The sequence below is a fragment of the Physella acuta genome, unplaced genomic scaffold (genome assembly GCF_028476545.2).
Source record: "Physella acuta isolate Inbredline_101_S28 unplaced genomic scaffold, ASM2847654v3 ptg000264l, whole genome shotgun sequence".
Classification (NCBI taxonomy): domain Eukaryota; kingdom Metazoa; phylum Mollusca; class Gastropoda; family Physidae; genus Physella; species Physella acuta.
In genome coordinates this window covers 1,359,695-1,381,697 of record NW_026731783.1, presented here as the reverse complement: position 1 = coordinate 1,381,697, position 22,003 = coordinate 1,359,695, and the positions used below count along the sequence as shown (strand labels likewise).

At 37.2% G+C, this 22,003-nt stretch overlaps 2 protein-coding genes across 2 annotated transcripts; one reads left to right on the top strand and one right to left on the bottom strand.

The window, feature by feature from the left end:
• Window positions 1–416: 416 nt before the first annotated feature.
• Window positions 417–6,044, bottom strand: LOC131939025 (uncharacterized). Its single transcript, XM_059297276.1, has 6 exons — window positions 6,021–6,044; window positions 5,430–5,576; window positions 4,935–5,041; window positions 4,537–4,735; window positions 648–803; window positions 417–531 (listed from the first exon to the last, which is right to left on the bottom strand). The coding sequence occupies exons 2-6, from the start codon at window positions 5,511–5,513 to the stop codon at window positions 436–438; spliced, it is 642 nt and encodes a 213-aa protein (XP_059153259.1). The 5' UTR covers window positions 5,514–5,576; window positions 6,021–6,044; the 3' UTR covers window positions 417–435.
• A 1,538-nt stretch (window positions 6,045–7,582) lies between these two features.
• Window positions 7,583–8,579, top strand: LOC131939098 (eukaryotic translation initiation factor 6-like). Its single transcript, XM_059297330.1, has one exon. It carries the CDS (start codon window positions 7,583–7,585, stop codon window positions 8,384–8,386), a length of 804 nt encoding a protein of 267 aa, XP_059153313.1. The 3' UTR covers window positions 8,387–8,579.
• Window positions 8,580–22,003: the final 13,424 nt, after the last annotated feature.

Sequence of the window (22,003 nt, the reverse complement as noted above, 5' to 3'; positions counted from 1 at the left end):
GCACCATAAACCTAAACATTAGCATCATAAACATAAACCCTAGTACCATAAACCTAAACCATAAACTATAAACCTAAACATAAACGCCATAAACCTAAGCCTTATCACCATAAACCTAAACCTGAGCACCATAAACATAAACCTGAGCACCATAAACCTAAACCTGAGCACCATAAACATAAACCTTAGCACCATAAACCTAAACATTAGCGTCATAAACATAACCCTTTGCACCATAAACCTTAACCTGAGCACCATAAACCTCAACCGTATAATTATAATCCAAAAAACTGAGCATGTTTTGCTTTATAGTCCCATTCAAAAGTATACATGAATATGTTTACATCTTATCATTTTATTTCTTGTATAAGCACATTGATACAACAATAGAGAAACGATGCATTGGTGTATTTAATTCTGTTGTCATCTTACATTTTAGCAACCAGATACAAAGAAATATTTAGGCCGAGATGTGAAGCGTCCTGGTAATTTTAGTCGTCGTATACATCCTTCAAACTCGCTGACGTTAGTCTAAAAGAGAATACAAAAGCCGGTCGATAAAACTTGGATCCTTTACTGTGCTAAATGTAGGCACGGCAGTTCAAAATAAAGATATAACCTACTGAATATAGACAATCGATTGTTACCTTTAACATCCAGGGATGGGAATAGTCTCTGTTGGCGATGGGGTACATTCCAAATTCTATCTTTGTTAAAGGCTCACAATCGGCACTTTTCGCAAGATTTTGTCTATAAGCATCAATCGTCATAATAGTGGTGAATAACTTGTTCCGATAATACCCCTTTAAACACAATATAAAACAATTTATTATTATGTTAGCAATAATATCCTGGTTTTAGTATGAAAACAATACGTTTTTATGATAGTGTTAAGAAATGTTATAAATGGAAACAAAATAGTGATCCATTATGTATTTATCTACTGCTGGTGTTCTTGTTATCATAAGGCAGCCATCTTGGTTTTGTCTGTTTAAGACATCACCTGTTTGTGCCGGGTTAAAAAAAAACGTGGCTGTATCTTGTTGATTCTGGTGGTTTTCAAGAACTGGAGATGTAGTGGCTTCAGAAGTGTAGGATTATGGAAGATTTAGTGGCTTTAGAAGTGTAGGATTATGGAAGATTTAGTGGCTTTAGAAGTGTAGGATTATGGAAGTTTTGTGGCTTCATAAGTGTAGGATTATGGAAGATTTAGTGGCTTCATAAGTGTAGGATTATGGAAGATTTAGTGGCTTCATAAGTGTAGGATTATGGAAGATTTAGTGGCTTTAGAAGTGTAGGATTATGGAAGATTTGTGGCTTCATAAGTGTAGGATTATGGAAGATTTAGTGGCTTCAGAAGTGTAGGATTATGGAAGATGTAGTGGCTTCAGAAGTGTGGGATTATGGAAGATTTAGTGGCTTCAGAAGTGTAGGATTATGGAAGATTTAGTGGCTTCAGAAGTGTAGGATTATGGAAGATTTAGTGGCTTCATAAGTGTAGGATTATGGAAGATTTAATGGCTTCATAAGTGTAGGATTATAAAAGATTTAGTGGCTTCATAAGTGTAGGATTATAAAAGATTTAGTGGCTTCATAAGTGTAGGATTATGGAAGATTTAGTGGCTTCAGAAGTGTAGGATTATGGAAGATTTAGTGGCTTCAGAAGTGTAGGATTATGGAAGATTTAGTGGCTTCAGAAGTGTAGGATTATGGAAGATTTAGTGGCTTCAGAAGTGTAGGATTATGGAAGATTTAATGGCTTCATAAGTGTAGGATTATGGAAGATTTAGTGGCTTTATAAGTGTAGGATTATGGAAGATTTAGTGGCTTCATAAGTGTAGGATTATGGAAGATTTAGTGGCTTTATATGTGTAGGATTATGGAAGATTTAGTGGCTTTATAAGTGTAGGATTATGGAATATTAAGTGACTTTATTAGTGTAGGATTATGGAAGATTTAGTGGCTTGAGAAGTGTAGGATTATGGAATATTAAGTGGCTTTATAAGTGTAGGATTATGGAAGATTTAGTGGTTTCAGAAGTGTATGATTATGGAAGATTTAGTGGCTTTATAAATGTATGATCATGGAAGCTGTAAGAAGCCAGAAGCCAGTGTTTCTTTCAGATTTTTTCTCCGAGAGGGCACTTGATAGTTTTTTTTTTGGGGGGGGGGGGGGGGGGGGGTAGAAGGGAGAGCGGACCAAATTTTCCAGGGGAAAAGAGAATGGAAGCTGGGAGAGAATGAGAGCAAGGAGAGTCTGAGAGCTAGGAGAGTCTGAGCTAGGAGAGTCTGAGCTAGGAGAGTCTGAGAGCTAGGAGAGTCTGGGAGCTAGGAGAGTCTGAGCTAGGAGAGTCTGGGAGCTAGGAGAGTCTGAGAGCTAGGAGAGTCTGAGAGCTAGGAGAGTCTGAGAGCTAGGAGAGTCTGAGAGCTAGGAGAGTGAGAGCTAGGAGAGTCTGAGAGCTAGGAGAGTCTGAGAGCTAGGAGAGTCTGAGAGCTAGGAGAGTCTGAGCTAGGAGAGTCTGAGAGTTAGGAGAGTCTGAGAGCTAGGAGAGTATGAGCTAGGAGAGTCTGAGCTAGGAGAGTTTGAGAGCTAGGAGAGTCTGAGAGCTAGGAGAGTCTGAGCTAGGAGAGTCTGAGCTAGGAGAGTCTGAGAGCTAGGAGAGTCTGAGAGCTTGGAGAGTCTGAGAGCTAGGAGAGTCTGAGCTAGGAGAGTCTGAGCTAGGAGAGACTGGGAGCTAGGAGAGTCTGAGAGCTAGGAGAGTCTGAGAGCTAGGAGAGTCTGAGAGCTAGGAGAGTCTGAGAGCTAGGAGAGTCTGAGAGCTAGGAGAGTCTGAGAGCTAGGAGAGTCTGAGCTAGGAGAGTCTGAGAGCTAGTAGAGTCTGAGAGCTTGGAGAGTCTGAGAGCTAGGAGAGTCTGAGAGCTAGGAGAGTCTGAGAGCTAGGAGAGTCTGAGCTAGGATAGTCTGAGAGCTTGGAGAGTCTGAGAGCTAGGAGAGTCTGAGAGCTAGGAGAGTCTGAGCTAGGAGAGTCTGAGCTAGGAGAGTCTGAGAGCTAGGAGAGTCTGAGAGCTTGGAGAGTCTGAGAGCTAGGAGAGTCTGAGCTAGGAGAGTCTGAGCTAGGAGAGACTGGGAGCTAGGAGAGTCTGAGAGCTAGGAGAGTCTGAGAGCTAGGAGAGTCTGAGAGCTTGGAGAGTCTGAGAGCTAGGAGAGTCTGAGCTAGGAGAGTCTGAGCTAGGAGAGACTGGGAGCTAGGAGAGTCTGAGAGCTAGGAGAGTCTGAGAGCTAGGAGAGTCTGAGAGCTAGGAGAGTCTGAGAGCTAGGAGAGTCTGAGAGCTAGGAGAGTCTGAGAGCTAGGAGAGTCTGAGCTAGGAGAGTCTGAGAGCTAGGAGAGTCTGAGAGCTAGGAGAGTCTGAGAGCTAGGAGAGTCTGAGAGCTAGGAGAGTCTGAGAGCTAGGAGAGTCTGAGCTAGGAGAGTCTGAGAGCTTGGAGAGTCTGAGAGCTAGGAGAGTCTGAGAGCTAGGAGAGTCTGAGAGCTTGGAGAGTCTGAGCTAGGAGAGTCTGAGAGCTTGGAGAGTCTGAGAGCTAGGAGAGTCTGAGAGCTAGGAGAGTCTGAGAGCTAGGAGAGTCTGAGCTAGGATAGTCTGAGAGCTTGGAGAGTCTGAGAGCTAGGAGAGTCTGAGAGCTAGGAGAGTCAGAGAGCTAGGAGAGTCTGAGAGCTAGGAGAGTCTGAGAGCTATGAGAGTCTGAGCTAGGAGAGTCTGAGAGCTAGGAGAGTCTGAGAGCTAGGAGAGTCTGAGAGCTAGGAGAGTGAGAGCTAGGAGAGTCTGAGAGCTAGGAGAGTCTGAGAGATAGGAGAGTCTGAGAGCTAGGAGAGTCTGAGCTATGAGAGTCTGAGCTAGGAGAGTCTGGGCTAGGAGAGTCTGAGCTAGGAGAGTCTGAGAGCTAGGAGAGTCTGAGCTAGGAGAGTCTGAGAGCTAGGAGAGTCTGAGAGCTAGGAGAGTCTGAGCTAGGAGAGTCTGAGAGCTAGGAGAGTCTGAGAGCTAGGAGAGTCTGAGAGCTAGGAGAGTCTGAGAGCTAGGAGAGTCTGAGAGCTAGGAGAGTCTGAGAGCTAGGAGAGTCTGAGAGCTAGGAGAGTCTAAGAGCTAGGAGAGTCTGAGAGCTAGGAGAGTCTGAGAGCTAGGAGAGTCTGAGAGCTGGGAGTGTCTGAGCTAGGAGAGTCTGAGAGCTAGGAGAGTCTGAGCTAGGAGAGTCTGAGCTATGAGAGTCTGAGCTAGGAGAGTCTGGGCTAGGAGAGTCTGAGCTAGGAGAGTCTGAGAGCTAGGAGAGTCTGAGCTAGGAGAGTCTGAGAGCTAGGAGAGTCTGAGAGCTAGGAGAGTCTGAGAGCTAGGAGAGTCTGAGGATATTGTATAAGGTATGTGAGTCTGGAACTAGTTTGATGGTTTTTGAAAATGTTAGTCTCTCTCTTCCACTACACCAACACCAATCTCTCTCTATCTCTCTCTCTCTCTCTGTGATCTCTCTCAGATACACACTACTGACCGTGAAGGTAAGTTTATGCCATCTGTCGTCATTACATTTCAAGAGTGACATTTCAGAATTCATCGATGTGCAGAAGTGCCTGTAGTTCATTTTCCCATTAGTAAGAAAAAACGCGATCATGTTCTTCTTATCTTGCATCTTCCCATATAAAATTACACCGTTTGATGAATTAGTCTTGAATTCAAACTCAATGTTGATCCTGTATTAACAGTTTATTTCATTTAAAAAAAATTAAAACAATCAACTTACCGCATATTATACATCATAATAGGTTATTTAAAAAAAAAAACCTAATTTTCAGAAATTAAACATAATAATCTCAATTGTGGGATATTAAAGACGTTGGTCTTAACAAACGGGTTGTCAAGATGCGTCGTGTCCCGTCGTGTGGTACGTACGTCCGTCGGTTTACTCGGGTTGTATTCAGGATGTCAATCTCCACGCGGCTGTTGGTTTGAGCTTCAATACGTACACCCTGACAACCAAACACATTGATCCCATTTTCCTGGAATCATACACAAACAGTAAGACAACAACATACACAAATCTTCAATATTTTATTAACTTTAAATGTAAGAGTGAACAATTCTAATGCACTCAAACTTTAGATGTAAAACCAGAACTTGAAGCTCGAAGACAATGTGTTTGTGTAAACATTAATAATATATCATTCAAATTGTGTGTTATATATGCTAGTATAGAGAGTAGTCTACAAAATATATAAACATTAATTAACACAACTTTAAAAGACAAGTCTAGGGCGACGCCTAGTCGGCACCGCTAATTATTCTAAGAACATCTCTAACAGTAAACTTTACATAAAACTTAGAGAATAAACTACGCTGTTTATGATTTAAGTAAATGTTAAATACCCTATAACCTTTGAGACATACCGTGCAAGTATTGGCAACATGATCACCTGTAGTCACATGCAAGCCAAGGTAAGCAAACCAGAGCAGACGACACAATCTATCCATGACGTAGGATGACGGTAGTGATGAGGCTCTGGATATGTAATCTGGACAAGGTAAATAATGTGTCTGGGGAAGTATGAATAATCTGAACGTTCTACACCATTCTGAGTCAGGAAAACGATGTTTTGCAGTGTGTCTGTATGTCTTCCTGTCTGCTAGTATGTCTCTCTATCCGTTTGTCCGTCTGTTCATCTATATGTATGTTTTATTGTTCTCTCCGTCCGTCCGTCGGTTAGTCCGTTTGACCGTTCGTACACATGTCCCACTGTCCGTCTGTCAGTCAGTCAGTCTAAGAGTCAAGCAGCCAGCCAGCCTGCCTGCCTATCTTTCTGTCTGACTGTCTGTTTATCTTTCTGTCTGTCTGTCTGTCTGTCTGTCCAATTGCTGCCTTGATACTCTCCAAAGGAGCAACTAACATGCATGTCTTTTCTTTTTTCTTTTTAAACTTTTAGAAATCAGAATCTTTTCTTTAAAAAAAAATATTTTGTTTCTTTTAAAAGCAACACCTACCTGAAAGATTGAACCAATGTTGTAACTAGTACATATGTGCAATAACTTGTTAAGCTCAAGATATATAACAGATGCGGGCTAGTCTATTTATAGAATGTATCTAGCGCTGCAACCTAGCTAGGACACTGACTTTTAAATCCATCTCAGCATCTGATTGGATAATTATGTCACGTGGCTCGCCCAATATGTCAAACAGATATCAGGGCCAGGGTAATAAAAAAGTGTTTACGTCTGTAAATGAAATACAACGTGCAATACTCCGGTCAAAATGAATCTTGTATGGTATACCTACTTTTGAGATATGTTGATATTACTGACTTAATAATTGTAATTCTATATATTCTCCCAGTTACATAACACATACATACTATAGTATGGTCAATATATTAAACATATAGCATCTACCAGTGCTGGTAATTTGATAAAAAAAAATGAAACACAGAAGACAGAAACACATCTGGCAAAAGTTTCTTATCTTTTCACATTAAGTCGACAGCTCCACTTTTTCTTCGACTTGTGCTAATCCGCTAAATTCACATAATTCTGTACAGGCTGAACATTCCACAGCTCTACCATATGTTGTGGTGCGAGAATGTTTATATTTACTGTTTGTATTTGTGTATGAGGTTGACTTTCGTATGTGAGGCCTGACAGTTTCTTCATTGTGAAATATAGCAACACTGACACTGTTCCAAGTTCAATAATATAACGTTTCTGTTGTTTTTTTAATAATTCAAAATAACATAGCCTTAGTTCTACTGGTATCTAATATTATACATTACTAATTCGTAAAAACTATTTCATTATTTCTTGACAACATATTCACACTTCTATCAACTGAATCATCTCAACTGTAACTTAATTGACTTATCTCTGCTCAACTGCTTCTAACACTCGACTGACTTTCTACACGCTTGACTGCCAACTGACGGTATCTCTGACCAACTGACCGTGACTGCTAATCTCTCTTTTGATTGGTCGGCTATGTGATTAGTACTTACTCCTACCCACTGAGACTGCTTATAAAAGACAATCTATTCTACGTTATTCTACCTCACTCCTTTGTTTGAGATAAGTATGTTAATATATGTCTCAGTTATATACATATGTCTAATATCGTATACATTATTACGTTGATATCAAAAAATCAGTTGAGATGTCCGAATAAATATTATGTCGTTAAAATACATACTTACAGATTAATATACATTTTTTTGTTTAGAGGCACTACAAGGGAGACAAAACAAGAAAACTCTCAAATATGTCTTCTTAAATGGATCTAACAATTAAAATATTACACAAATAATAGTTGATACATCTGTTAAATTAAAACAAAATTTTTGTAGGAAAAATTGAATATATTTGACATGACATCAACAATAATATTTTATTAAAAACTTTATGTAGTTACATATTTAAAAACCTTTATCTTTTTTGTATGCTCTTCTCTAAGACGCGTGAGCATTTCCATTTAAACCATAATTGGAATCTAATCCCTCTTTTAATGACTTTTCCAAAAGATCTACTCCCAAATTCGTCAAATATTTGTCTGTTACATAAAAATGGCAGTTCGCGCTCAATTTAAAGGAAATAATGAAGTTGGAGTTTTTGCCAAACTGACAAATAGTTATTGCTTAGTTGGGATGGGAGGTTCTGAACATTTCTACAGTGTTTTTGAAGGTGAAATAGGGGACACAATTCCTGGTGTCCATGCGAGCATTGCTGGTTGTCGTGTTATAGGCAGAATGTGTGTTGGAAATCGTCATGGTTTGCTGGTCCCCAACACAACTGTTGTCACAATAACTAACTTGGCCCTGACTGTTGTCAGGAAATCGTCATGGTTTGCTGGTCCCAAACACAACAACAGACCAGAGCTGCAGCACATAAGGAATGCCCTGCCAAACACCGTCAAGATTTACAGAGCTGAAGAGAAGTTGTCTGCCCTGGGGAATGTGATTGCCTGCAATGATTATGTGGCACTGGTACACCCAGATTTAGACAGGGAAACAGAAGATTTACTGGTTGACACACTCAATGTTGAAGTCTTTCGTCACACAGTCGACAACATCGTCTTGGTTGGCAGTTACACAGTAGTTAGTAATCAAGGAGGCATGGTCCCCCCTAAAACATCCGTGGAGGATTTAGATGAGCTCTTGTCCCTGCTTCAAGTACCTCTTGAGGCAGGTACAGTAAACAGAGGCAGTGAGGTTCTGGCTGGGGGCCTTGTGGTCAATGACTGGATGGCCATCTGCGGCCATGATACCACCTCCACAGAAGTCTCTGTCATAGAGAATGTCTTCAAGCTGAGTGATCATGAGCCCTCACAGATACAGATGAGCGATTCTTTAATTGACACGCTGTCATAAGGTTTACTATGAAAGGGAAGCAAGATGTGAAAAACCTCCAGGAATTGTGAAACAGGACTACATTTGTATACATAACCAGTGGCATTTTTTTCTGTACAAAACATTTGTATATTATCCTGTATCTGGTTCATGTTATGATGACTACCATTGATAATACTGCCAATAAATTATGGTACATCATTCAAAGATTCATCATGCCATAAGTTAAAAAAAAAAAAAAAAAAAAAAAAAAAAAAACTAAAGCCATACCAATATTCCATACAGATCTAGAATCTAGTTGTTCAGTATAAATATGACCAAATCGTCAATGAATAATTGAGTCTATCACATTAAATTGCTATCTCATAAATATTGATTAATATTAATATTGATTAATAAACGACTTAAGCTGTTGAGGCATACACTATCAATGGGCGGTTAATTTATAACATTTCTTCATGACAGGTATTTTTGTCTAACCCGACTCAGTGAATATTGCTTGAAAAAAAATGTAATTACATTTAAAAAAAATTAATAAACCTTTACAATTCCGTGCTTTTCGTTCATCTTTCAAGGGAAACAACTTCTTTAATAATGACAATATATAAGAACAAACGCAATCAAATTAATAAAGCAAAATAAAATTACTAGTTATAGTTAAGAATATCAGTTATAATAAATAGTTTAAACGTATGCTAAATTGTATTTTTAGATTTGTGCCATTTTCGTTAAAATTGGAAATGTAAATATAAAAATCAAACCTTTGAGACAAAGAACATTATCTTTGAATAATAATAATAATTTCAAGTTAAACAATGTCCATAAGGTAAACTTCATTTTTAGAATTCAATTAAATGAAAAATAGTAACACTATTTAAAAAAAAAAAAAAAAAAAAAAAAAGACAATCTGACTGACTGTAGAGCCGGAATAATTCGGGAATGCAAAGCGAAAGATAGCTACCACAATGAAGAAAGCTACAAGAACAGCACTATTGGATACACTTCATTTATGGACAGTTCGTTCTTTAATGGGACTAACAGTTGCAGGATGCAATCTACTTTCTTTCCAAATATATAGATCTACCTATTTTTCATATGTGAGACCAGCCAAGCAGGAAGAGCGCAGAAAAATTCGGGAGAAAGAAATTGCTTTAGAGCAGCAAGAGAAGGAAGAGGAACTCTTGCGTCGACAGAAAGAGGCTGAAAAAGTTTTAAAATATTAATATTACTTTTTTCTAAAGCTTAGTGTTGTTTAGTGATGAGAGAACAACAGATGGTATATACATTTGGTGAAAAACTTTTTCCAATCACTTAACCTAGGAATACCTTTAACTTAAACTGCTCTGTCAAGTATAAGTATACTTAGTAAAATTGATCTTCAAGTATTAGGTTAAATGTTAAATTTTTGTACCTACTAATATCCTGTCAAATTTCACAGGAAAGACCATTCTAGAAATTATTGTGAAAATTTTTTTTGTTTAAAATATTTAATTTAACAGGGCTTGTAAATGTATACTTTTTTTCCCCATACTTTTTCATGACTAATTATTCATGTATCATAAAGTCAGTGTGAGACTTTTGGTGAATTTTCTATGTTACTGTACAATAAAATATACAAATATCTAAAAAATAAAAAAAAATAAAAATAAAAAAAAAATAAATAAATAAAAAAATAAAAAATAACAAAAAAAAAATAAAACAAAACAGTAATACACTCATATAAGCCAGGGGTCGTCAATCTGCGGCTCGCGAGTCGCATGCAGATCTTTTGATTTCAAGTGGCGGCCCTCGAGTTCCATGCACAAATATTAGAAATTATTGTATTATTTTATTTTTCAAAACCCATAACAAATATTATACTGTAAAGAAACAGAACTTTAAATATAAAAAATAATCAGCGAATGAGAATAGGTGGGAGTAGAGAGTATTCGGACAGCTGACAGCCGCTTGGGCACCAAGCCCAGCTCCACAGCCGTGCAATGCTTGCCACTTCCCAAGTGCCAACTTTTTCCAATATTGTTAAACGGAGGTTGTTATTTTATTCAGAATGCATATCCAATATCTGTCAGTAATCATTAATTTGACCTGAGTGACGTAGTTTTTTAGTTATTAGCTTCATACTGTTGAGTCGGGTACATGACGATGGGGTACGAGTTTACCCTTAGTTCAGTGGGTTGGAGGATATGCCTTGTGAGAATCGAAGAACAGAAGTGACCGATACACAGTTTTGTAAATTGTTTTTTTGGCTCTTCCGTCTCAAAAGGTTGCCGACACCTGATATAAGCTGTAATTCTAATTCTCAGTCAATAACCCACCACCCCCCCCCTAGGGCAGGGGTCGGCAACCATCGCCTCGCGGGCCCCATGAGGTTCTTTTGATGTCAAGATGCGGCTCTCCAGCTCCTTGCACAAATATTAATAGTTATATTATTTCATTATCAAAGCTCACAAAAAATATATATATTATAAAAAAACAACAATTTTAAACAGAATAAAACACTCATCAGAGAACAGTGAGAGTAGGTGAGGTAGAAAGTAAATGGACAGCTGACAGCCGCTTGGGCACCAGGCCTAGCCCCACAGCCGCGCTATAGCCAGCCCTTAGCAACAATTCAAGGCTTGCCACTGCCCAAGTGCCGACGTTTTTAATATCGTTAAATGTGGAATGTTATGTTATACATAATGCCTTTCTCTATCTGACAATTATCCTTAATTTGACCTGAGTGCAGAGACGTAGCGAGCGGGGGGGAGGGGGGGAATTGGGGGGGGGGCACATGTCCCCGGGCGCCGACCTTAGGGGGCGCCAAAATGGGTTGGAAAAATAAATTGAAAGCTTGAGGAGGGGTGTACATCGAAAGTTAAAGGGGGTGAGGGTGCAAATTGAAAGTCTCTTCTTAGTGACGTAGTTTTTTTTTTTTTTTTTGTGAACCGTGGGGTACGAGTTTACCCTGCGTTCAGTGGGGTGGAAGATAAGCCCGGTGAAAACCGAAGGACAGAAGCGACCGATACACCGTACTCAAACCAATACTTAAGCCAGTTAGTCGGAGTTTGCCGTGTTGAGGCCTGCTTCGATAATGACAGACACATCCTGAACAGCTGATGACGATAAAGAAAGAGAAAGAAAATTTAACAGCTTCTAAAGTGGATTGGGATAGTCCTATAGTTATATTATTCGATTACTAAGTTTATTATTCTTGCAAAACATGTGTACGTTTTCATATAAATAATTATTATTTCATATTTAAAGCTATTTTTTTTTGAAATAACAAATCAAATGTATTTACCTAATCCTAATTAAATACCATAATATAGAAATAAAAATGTTAGTGGCTTTTTAAAAAAATTGGATATTTGGTAAATTATAACTTTTTGGGTCTTCCGTATCAGACTTTGGGATGCGACTTATTTCTCTTTGGTTTTTAATGTATTAAAACACAAGCATTATTCTATGATAATTGTATTGTGTGGTTATTGTTTTTTTGAAGACTTCTGTAGAAGTGTTTCTGTTCTTGTTTTTTTTTTTGTTGATACGTGTATGTTGATGACCGTATATTCTGATGTGTTTCCTTAAATTGTGACACTTGCAGTTTCGGCCCAGAGTGTCTTTTTTGTCATGTTTTCTAGTTTGTATTTATTGTTTGTGCAAAGTATGCTGGTTCCCCTACTCTCTGTCCTGTAGTATGTATTGATTGTTTTATTCCCAGTTTGTTGCAACATGTATGTGTTTATTCTAATGTGTTAAAATGTGTCTCTTGTAAGATGTCGATATTATGTTTATAAATGAAATTAATGAGAGCCGGGGTTTTACCGCAGGTTCCCCTAATGTTTAAATTTACTAATGTGTGTAAACCCATGGTTGATTATGTTCATTTTACTTGGTCTGTTGTTGTTGATCTTGCTGTATATCGAGTTCTTCAAATTGTTCATTGTCACTTTCCATCTCATTTTCATTTTCTGACATATCCGTTGAATTGTTTGCTGTGTTGAAAATATCCGGTTCCTCTGTTGGGAGAATGTAGGCTATCCTTGCTGTCAGCGTCGTACTCTAGCCTTACTAGCTCTTCCCTGTCGCTGTCTGGGAGTTCTCTATCCTCTGGTGATTTAACTTTTTCTATTGTGGCCTTCAATTGCCTAGCTTGATATGTTCCTCTTTTGACTTAGTCGCTGTAAGATGGTTGGGATAGTGGTGTATTATTAAATATTGAAGGTGATTCTTCAATATCCACCATTTGTATGGACCCCATTTGTTTACTTCCTGTGTCTCTTGATGTACTCCTCTCTTCCTTGTCACCAACACCATCTTCTCTTTTCCTCTTCAGACGCTGATCTCTTAGCGCCTCGCTAGCGCTGATCTCCTTGCCCTTTCTTTCTCTCAGTTCAGTGACGTCGTCTTCGTCCCAACTTTCCAAACTTCTCTTGTGTCGTTTTGTAGTCGATGTCTTTGAGCTGCCTTTTCTTGTTCTCCGCAAGGCTGTATTACTTTATACCTCCCCGTTGGGGCACAACATCCTCCTTTCAGAGAGGTGGATTACTGCCACCTGTGCCGCTCCTTCAGCGTCTTTAAATCTTATAAAGTGAGGTATTTTTTCTTTGTCCATTTTGGGCTTAATTATGAATTTATAGTTGTTCCCTCGGTCTTCAGTCTAATTAACCTCTGCGTTCTTTCATGTGTTAGTGTCTTTGGCTCGTAGAATTCAGTGAGCATAAGACTCTCATAAATTTTCCATGAACCCAGTGTGGTATACAAACATTCACTTCTCCATAGTTGTAGACCCTTTTGAACTCAGTCTCCTGGAAATAAAAACACGCAGACTAAATCAAGATAACAAGATGTCAAATATAAAGATCAAGTTTGTATTTTACTACTACCACCAAGATCTGCACCCAGGGCGGCTCCACCCAGACTCGCGTCCCAGGCTTCCACGCTCACCCCTTTATAAAGGTTTGATGAACAGCGTAACAGATTAATTAAACGGGTTGGATCCTAAGTCCTTAAAAACGATATACATTCAAGCCACAGTTTTTAAAATGTATAACCTAATATATTTTTAAATAAAAGTTAGCTTTCTTGCTTACATTTGTAATATTTTCTAAAATGATTGAATTTTTAAATATTTATTTTATTAGTAATATGCCTATATATATATATATATATATATATATATATATATATATATATATATATATATATATATATATATATATATACATACATATATATATATATATATATATATATATATATATATATATATATATATATATATATATATATAAATTCGTGTTCAATTTTTGTCAATATAGTACAGTATTTGCACCTTTTTTATTAATTAAAATATTTAATCAGAATAGATACACTATTAAGTCATTATTATTTTCATTATAATATTTAACGAAAAATGTATAATTATCAATTACTTAGCATTTCTTATTCAGAAACAATAGTAGAAAGGTAACTGATGATTTGCATAACCAACTGTATTAATACTTAAAAACAATAGTAGGTTGTAAAGTACGTATTACAATTAAGATACAATCGGACATATTTTTAGACAGGAATTTTTTTTTCTATTTTAGTATTTCAAAAGTATTACTATTTGATAGAATGACTTTACTTAAATCGCTAATGAAGACATTGCGATAATTGTATAATAGTTTCATATAAATAAGAAAAATTCTGTTTAAGCTATGCTTGTAGTCTTCTCGCATTTATCGAGTAATATTTTGAAAATGTTTGTTTAGATCTAAGAGTTCCAGCCCTTAGCTCTACCGATTTCTTGTTGTGAAATGTGTCCTTTATTTTTCGACGATTAAAACAATAATACTTCAATCGCATATTGTTATTTCCCCCTTAAGGTACAACATCATCATCACATCGAAACGTTTACGATTGGAAAATAACACAATAGACAACATGTTAACTTTATTCTGTGGGCCTCATAGATCTCACATCGAACCTAATCATGACCCGCTTAATATTAGACGTCTACAGCAATTAGTATTCTAGCTCAGAAGTTCTTAAACTAGTTTCGATCTAACCCCAGGGGTTTTATGAGTGTTCGGCGGTGGTCAAGACAGACACCCGCCCTATGTGATTCACGTTAGAAAGTCAATTCTCTGATGTATACGTATAAATAAGATGGGAATACGGTGTATGTTTGGTTGTCTGTTTGTCCGTCAGTATGTTTGATGTAGATTAAATAGTGTCACTCAGTTTAAATTCAGTGTAATGTGATGAATGTGTTCAAACTTAAATGGTACTTGATAACTGACAGTATCATTCAATACAGTTGAAAAAAAAAACCCTCAAATGTGTCCGTCCAAACAGTTAATTTCCTTACACTAAAGGGTGACCCACCAATTGAAACGGAACATTTCATTTGACAGAAAGAAGAACATTCTTAAAGGCAGTAATTATTATTGATCTTTGCAATGCTTTTTTTACTTACCAAATCGGTTGTCTTTGAAAAATGTATAACGTTTGGCCACTGTTTTGTAATTAATTTATGTACCTCATATTAAAAAAAAAAACATTAAAGAACAATGAAAACCCTGTTTGAGTATATCAACAAATTATTTATATAATTTAAATATTGGCAACTATTAGTCCGTTTTTGTATATAAAAAGAAAATGTAATGATATACATTTTTATTAAAGTTATTTGTTAGGTTATTTCCCTTTATCTGATTTTTTAATAAGATATGTAGTATTTTGGAACCATTCATTTTTTATTGCAATTTTAAAATTACAAAACTCTAACCTAATTTCGTTAATAATTAATATATATATATATATATATATATATATATATATATATATATATATATATATATATGAATATCTTCACTGAATGCAACACTGTATCAGATATATCACGTTAGTAATCCACCTCATTTCTATTGTTATTTCATAATTAAATTAAAATCCTTCAGGTATCTGGACTGAGACGCGAACAGTTATAGCAGCTTGCTATTTTCTGACATAATCTCTTAGGAAACTTGATAAAATATTACGTTAATACAACTGTGTGTATGTGTTTAATATATCTTACAATCGAAATGTGGAAGCGCGTCTTCAAAGTCCCTTAAATGTGCCTGAAATGTGTTTTAAATGTGTTTTACATACCGATTTCAGTCGACAGTGGGACTACCATATATCTGATACAAGAGTTTAAAAGTGTTAGTTCCATAAAGCGAGTTTGTGTTGTATGCAGCCGTAATTGGCCACACATGTGATCATGTTGTCTCTTGTGTTCTTTTGCAATCGGAAATGGTTCGAGGTGAGGATGATGTTGTAACTTACGGGGAATATACAAGTATGTATTTGAAGTACTCATGTTTTAATCAACTTAAAAAGAAAGGACAAACATTTCGCTACCAGCAATCAGTAGGTTGACAACTAAGGGTATGGACTCTGAGGTCTACACGAAGAGCTTTTTTTTTTTTTCTTTTTTTTTTCTTAACTCAGGTTATCTTTATAACACATTTTTATGCAAAAAGAAAATTGTAATTATTCAATTTGCTTAAAAGAATTGAAATCTGTATAACAACATAATCACAGCAATGGTTTCAAGATCAGCAAACAATGACATATAAACAATATCAAAATAATACCAGTTCAATAAACATACAGTAAAAAGAAATTAAAATTCCTATTTTTTTTACAAAATCACCAAAAATTATTAATAATTTATGTGTAGGTCTTTTGATTATTTTCTCCTAAATGTATTTCAATAAAAATTATATAATACTAAATTCAAAGGTGATATCTAAGGTATTAAACGAATCAAAGTAATCATTAATCTAAACTAAAACAAAATTACAAACTATTTAAGTAGATTAGATGCTACATGGATAGTGATGTTACTTAAAACTCCATGTCAAGTTTAAAATGTAATTGAATACTTAATGAAATAAAGTAATTGATGTGTAATGTTTCGAACCATATAATTAAGCATTCATGATTTATATTTAGTACACAATTATAAAGCATTTGGTTTACATACTGTTCAGCACTATAAAGCAAATGTACCCTCTGTACGACATGTTAAAGCACTTATAATGTACACTATACAACATATAATCAAGGATTAATGATTCGATAACAGACAGCACACTGGGATTTCCATAGATGACAAGAAATGTATAAATTTAAAAAAAAAGCAAAGACTCTATTTCTGGCATTTGTGATCCAATAATTACCAGAACAAATAGACGCAAGTTTTTATTGCAAACAAAAATAATACTACTCAAACAGATCAGTATTTTATGCAGGTTAGGATTCATGTTAACGATATAGACAAAAAAGAGAATTATAACAAACAATGTGCTGCAGCCAGTGTTGATATAATACTCTATAAACATATGACTTAGAGTTTACACGTAGATATCTGGATTGCCATAGATTCAAATGCGCTCGTAAAACAGCATGTAAGCCTCAGAAGATAGAACCTGTTGCTGGGACACCCTGGACACTGTGCTGTCTGACGTGTACCACCACTTGGACCCTAGGTCACCCGCACCTTTCAGAGACTGACCACCACTGGACACTGTGCTGTCTGACGTGTAGCACCACTTGGACCCTAGGTCACCCGCACCTTTCAGAGACTAACCACCACTGGACACTGTGCTGTCTGACGTGTAGCACCACTTGGAGCCTAGGTCACCCGCACCTTTCAGAGACTGACCACCACTGGACACTGTGCTGTCTGACGTGTAGCACCACTTGGAGCCTAGGTCACCCGCACCTTTCAGAGACTGACCACCACTGGACACTGTGCTGTCTGACGTGTAGCACCACTTGGACCCTAGGTCACCCGCACCTTTCAGAGACTGACCACCACTGGACACTGTGCTATCTGACGTGTACCACCACTTGGAGCCTAGGTCACCCGCACCTTTCAGAGACTGACCACCACTGTGGATGCCGCGGCGGTAAGCCACAAAATGTCCGAGCTGGCTGTCCCCGATGTGGCAGACCACAGCGGTCAGCTTGGTATGTGGGTGGTGCGGGCGGGGGATTTGATTTTGCATGGGCGCCCCCCCCCCCCCTGGCAGGATTCGATTTGGCGCCCTGGTCTTTCCCGTGAGCGCTATGGTGAATACTTTCAGTCTTAACAGTGTGATAGACAATGGATAGGATGGGGCGTTACAAACGCTGACTAAATTGGAACAGGCGTGTCCTCTGGCGCCCTGGTAGGGTGCGGTTACGCTGCAAATAAAAATGTCTGTTTTGGCCCCCAAAGACCCACATGGGCCGCTGAGGGCCATGTAATACGCTTTATTTTAATACTCAGAAAAATTAACCAAGGTTAGATTATTAACTGGGATGTTTCTTTTTGTCCGTAAAAAATCCAAACAGTTTCGTGACTTTGCAAATGATGCAATTAGCATCTATTTTTAGATAATCCAAACAGAAATTGAGATCGAGCATCTAAGAATAGGCCATTACTAACGCTAACATATTGCATCAGTCACACTATTGTTTAAAACGCGTCAAATTTTTTTTACGTGTTAAATAACAAATCCTGTTCATTTGTGTCACTTTAGTGAATGACGCAATCTGCATCATTGTTAACAGCTGCTATTTTAATGAGCCAGGGGTCGTACGCCGCGCCTATGCGGTAGTGTTATCGGGGGGTGGGGGCCCTGAAATCGCCGCTGTGTGTTCTACCATATTATTTCGGTGAGTGATTAATGTACACTCAATGTTTTCATGCGGTAGTGTAGGTAAACCCGTGTCCTGATATTTATGATCCAAACGCAGGCATTGTTTACATTTAAATAACTGGTTTTTAGAAAAGAAGGTCACGCGTCTAAGAACATATGATTAGTAACGCGTTGGTGAAATCCTTCTAATATATTTCGTCAAACTTTCTTCTATCCCCGTGGCAACGCACGGGGTTCGGGTATATATATATATATATATATATATATATATATATATATATATATATATATATTTTTTTTTTTTTTTTTTTTTTTTTTTTTTTTGCGGGGTGGCTATTTTTTTCTAGCTCTGTCACTTGCTGACCTACCTATTCTACCTGACCCACGCTATTCTATTGTTATGTATTGTTATGAACTACAAGCAGTAATTAAAAACATTCAGCACACAGAGATAATGACTGGACTTTTCGTTTTGAATTAATGAGTGTAAAGTTAATCGTTCGTATGTCAAATAACAGTTCAGTATAGTAATTTATTAAACTTATTGATCGATTCAGGTGATAGATATTGAAACTATGCACATCAATTAACTATTAAATAAAAAAAAAACAACATACACCTTGGTTAGTCTAGCTTTCTTAAGATACCGAACCCCAGCAGTTTCATATATGCAATCATTGAACCTTTCTTAATAAAAATATTGTCTACACTGAGAAAATTCAGTCGGAATCATATGAGGCGGGTGTGTGTTTTGAGCTACGCCGAACGCCTTAGTTAGACGGACTCACCGAACCCCTGGGATTTGATCGAACCAGGTTTATAAGCCACTGAGCTAGAATACTTTCTGTGTACGTCTATGGTAAACGGTCATGATTTGGTTTTTATCTATGTGCGACTCACACAATAAAGATAACATGCTGTCTATTGTGTTTTTTTGCAAGCGGAAACTATTCCCAATTGCACCAATCCTTTGTTAGTGATTGACAAAACATACATTCTCGATAGAAAGCAGCGCTTCATTATACACCATTGGTTGTAAATTACATTTCCGGATTTGTACTTTGCATACGACGTAAGCTGTCTTTACTCATGCAATCTTTGTGTTTTCCAAAGATATTTCGTGTTTGAAGAGAAACATGTTGTCAATATTATCGCAAAAAACTGTGGTTGAGCAGTTTTGGTGCATTAGCGAGTGCTGTGTCCCCATGGGCATCGTTTTCAAGAAGATGTAATTTTTGGCAAGCTTCTCGATAGTTCTCACATTCTGCATCATTTACTGTTTTCAATTCTTTGAATGATTTAGGCCCACGTACGATAACTAACAATAATCGCAAGTAAAAACATTCTTGATTATTTGGATGGACAGTATATAGACGGCCTAACGTGTTAGACGAATATAAATTGTGATGTCCTGCAACGGGTTTGCTCAGTGTTCGTCGTTGATTATTATTCGTCTGGTAATTATTGGATCACAAATGCCAGAAATTATGTCAGAGATTATGTCAGAAAATAACAAGCTGCTATAACTGTCCGCGTCTCTGGCCAGGTACCTAAAGGATTTTAATTTAATTATGAAATAACAATAGAAATGACGTGGATTACTAACGTGATATATCTGATACAGTGTTGCATTCAGTGAAAATATTCCTATATATATATATATATATATATATATTAAGTAGATACGAAATTAGGTTAGAGTTTTGTAATTTTAAAACTGCAATAAAAAATGAATGTTTCCAAAATACTACATGTCTTATTCCAAAATCAAATAAAGGGAAATAACTTAAAAAATAACTTTAATAAATATTTATATCATTACATTTTGTTTTTATATACTAAAAAGGGCTAATAGTTGCCATATTAAAATTTTATAAATAATCTGTTGATATACTCAAAAAGGGTTTTCTTTGTACTTTAATGTTTTTTTTTTAATATGAGGTAAATAAATTAGTTACAAAACAGTGGCCAAGCGTTATACATTTTTCAAAGACAACCGATTTGGTAAATTGTATAGTGTTCCACAAATCCGGAAGTAGTTATTGCCTATAAGAATTTTCTTTCTGTCAATTGAAATGTTCAGTTTCAATTGGTGGGTCACCCTTTAGTGTAAGGCAGGGGTCGGCAACCTGCGGCTCGCGAGCCACATGCGGCTCCCTTGATATCAAGATGCGGCCCTCCAGCTCCTTGCACAAATACTAATAATCGTAATAAAAAAAAAAATATTTGAAATAGAAAAATGTTAGTGGCTCTTTAAAACCAAGGACATTTTGAAAATTGTAACTTTTGGCTCTTCCGCTTCAAACAGGACAAGGGGTTAATTCGTCTGAATGGACGTTCGTATATGTTACGGGTCAGTTTGAGGTCAGGTTAGAATAGGGTAGAATAGTCTCAAACTTAGCGGGGAGTGCGTGTGTGAGTTGAGTTCACCCTACTGTGTAGTAGCCCCGGTATGTTTATGTATTGTAATCCCAAGGTCGAATGCGGGTATAAAAGGGCGAGTGAGTGATTGGGGGGGGGGGGGGTCAGGCAGCGGTTAGTTGGTAGCGGTTAGGACGAGGGCTGTTCAGTTATGTGTAAAGAATTGAGACCGAATAAAAGTATTGAGGTCAACACGAATCGTCTCTTGAGTTGAAACTAACCCGGAACGTAACAGTGAACTTATGTCATTCTCCGGATATAAATAATTGTAACCAATTCTCAGACAATAAGCCCCAATGGACAAAAACAAATACAACATGATAACATTAAAACGTAATGACTGGTCCCGTGGAACAGTCAGCTGACCATTGGTCAAGGTTAGCACATTTGTGTCGGTTAGTCTATTGAACGTGTAGGACCAGTGGCGTAGCGAGGTCGGGTGTCACACGGTGCGGCACTTAATGGTGTCACCCCCCAGAGGCATACAGACCCTTTCAAGGGACAAACTTTCTAATTTTCGATTTCCACCCCCCCCCCCCCAAGTTTTCGATTTGCACCCCCCCCCTCGAGTTTTTCTCTATATATTTTGCTATTTTTGCCTTGGTGTCACCCCCCTAAATGGTGTCATCCGGTGCGGTCCGCATCCCGCCCCCCCCTCGCTACGCCCCAGTGTAGGACACATCATGATGTCAGAAAACTGTTTGAGATTACAGTTAGGTATCATTTGATGTGTGCCTATATTTTATAAAAATAAATATTATTTGATTTTGTCATTGTGTTGGTGTGTTTGTAAACTGGAGCAATATTACAGGCCTTCACAATGCTAAGTAAACCGTATAAGCCACTGCATATATTTGTTTTTATCATGTTGGCTACTAACAATTGTAAATAGGTTATTTTATTTCCACACAAAATACAATACCGTATCTATAAACTGTGACATGCTATATTTAAATGCGTGTATTTTTTTTTATTAAGTTACAATGCAGTTACAGTAATTTGATGTTTATTAAAAATAAAATGGTATTACTATCGATTCAGTTAATATAATATATTGAAACCGTGCACAAAAATCTCTAGTAGATTAACACACATACATCGTGGTTCTTAACATTTGTAAAGGTACCGACCCCCACTAATGTCATGTGCGCAATCATCGAAACCTTCTTAATTTTAATATCGTACCAACTAAGTACAATCCTAATGTGAAACATATGAGATTGGTGTGTGTCTAGACAGCAGCCGAGCCCTTTAGACGGACTCATAAAACCCATGGGTTTCGATCGACCCTAGTTTAAGAACCACTGAGATAGAATAACTCACAAAACCCATGGGTTTCGATCGACCCTAGTTTAAGAACCACTGAGATAGAATAACTCACAAAACCCATGGGTTTCGATCGACCCTAGTTTAAGAACCACTGAGATAGAATAATTGCTGTGGACATCTTTTAGTAAGCGGAGCATGATTTGGTTCCAAAAAATCTAATAGACCAATCCAAAAAAATAATAATCCTAATTAAATAATTCAATAACAAGTATGGTTAACC

Coding starts and splice junctions, on each gene's coding strand:
- LOC131939025 (XM_059297276.1), bottom strand. CDS start 5,513: ATGGATAGATTGTGTCGTCTGCTCTGGTTTGCTTACCTTGGCTTGCAT. Junction 4,736..4,934: donor ACCCGAGTAAACCGACGGAC/GTACGTACCACA, acceptor CTGTTAATACAG/GATCAACATTGAGTTTGAAT. Junction 532..647: donor CCCATCCCTGGATGTTAAAG/GTAACAATCGAT, acceptor ATTCTCTTTTAG/ACTAACGTCAGCGAGTTTGA.
- LOC131939098 (XM_059297330.1), top strand. CDS start 7,583: ATGGCAGTTCGCGCTCAATTTAAAGGAAATAATGAAGTTGGAGTTTTT.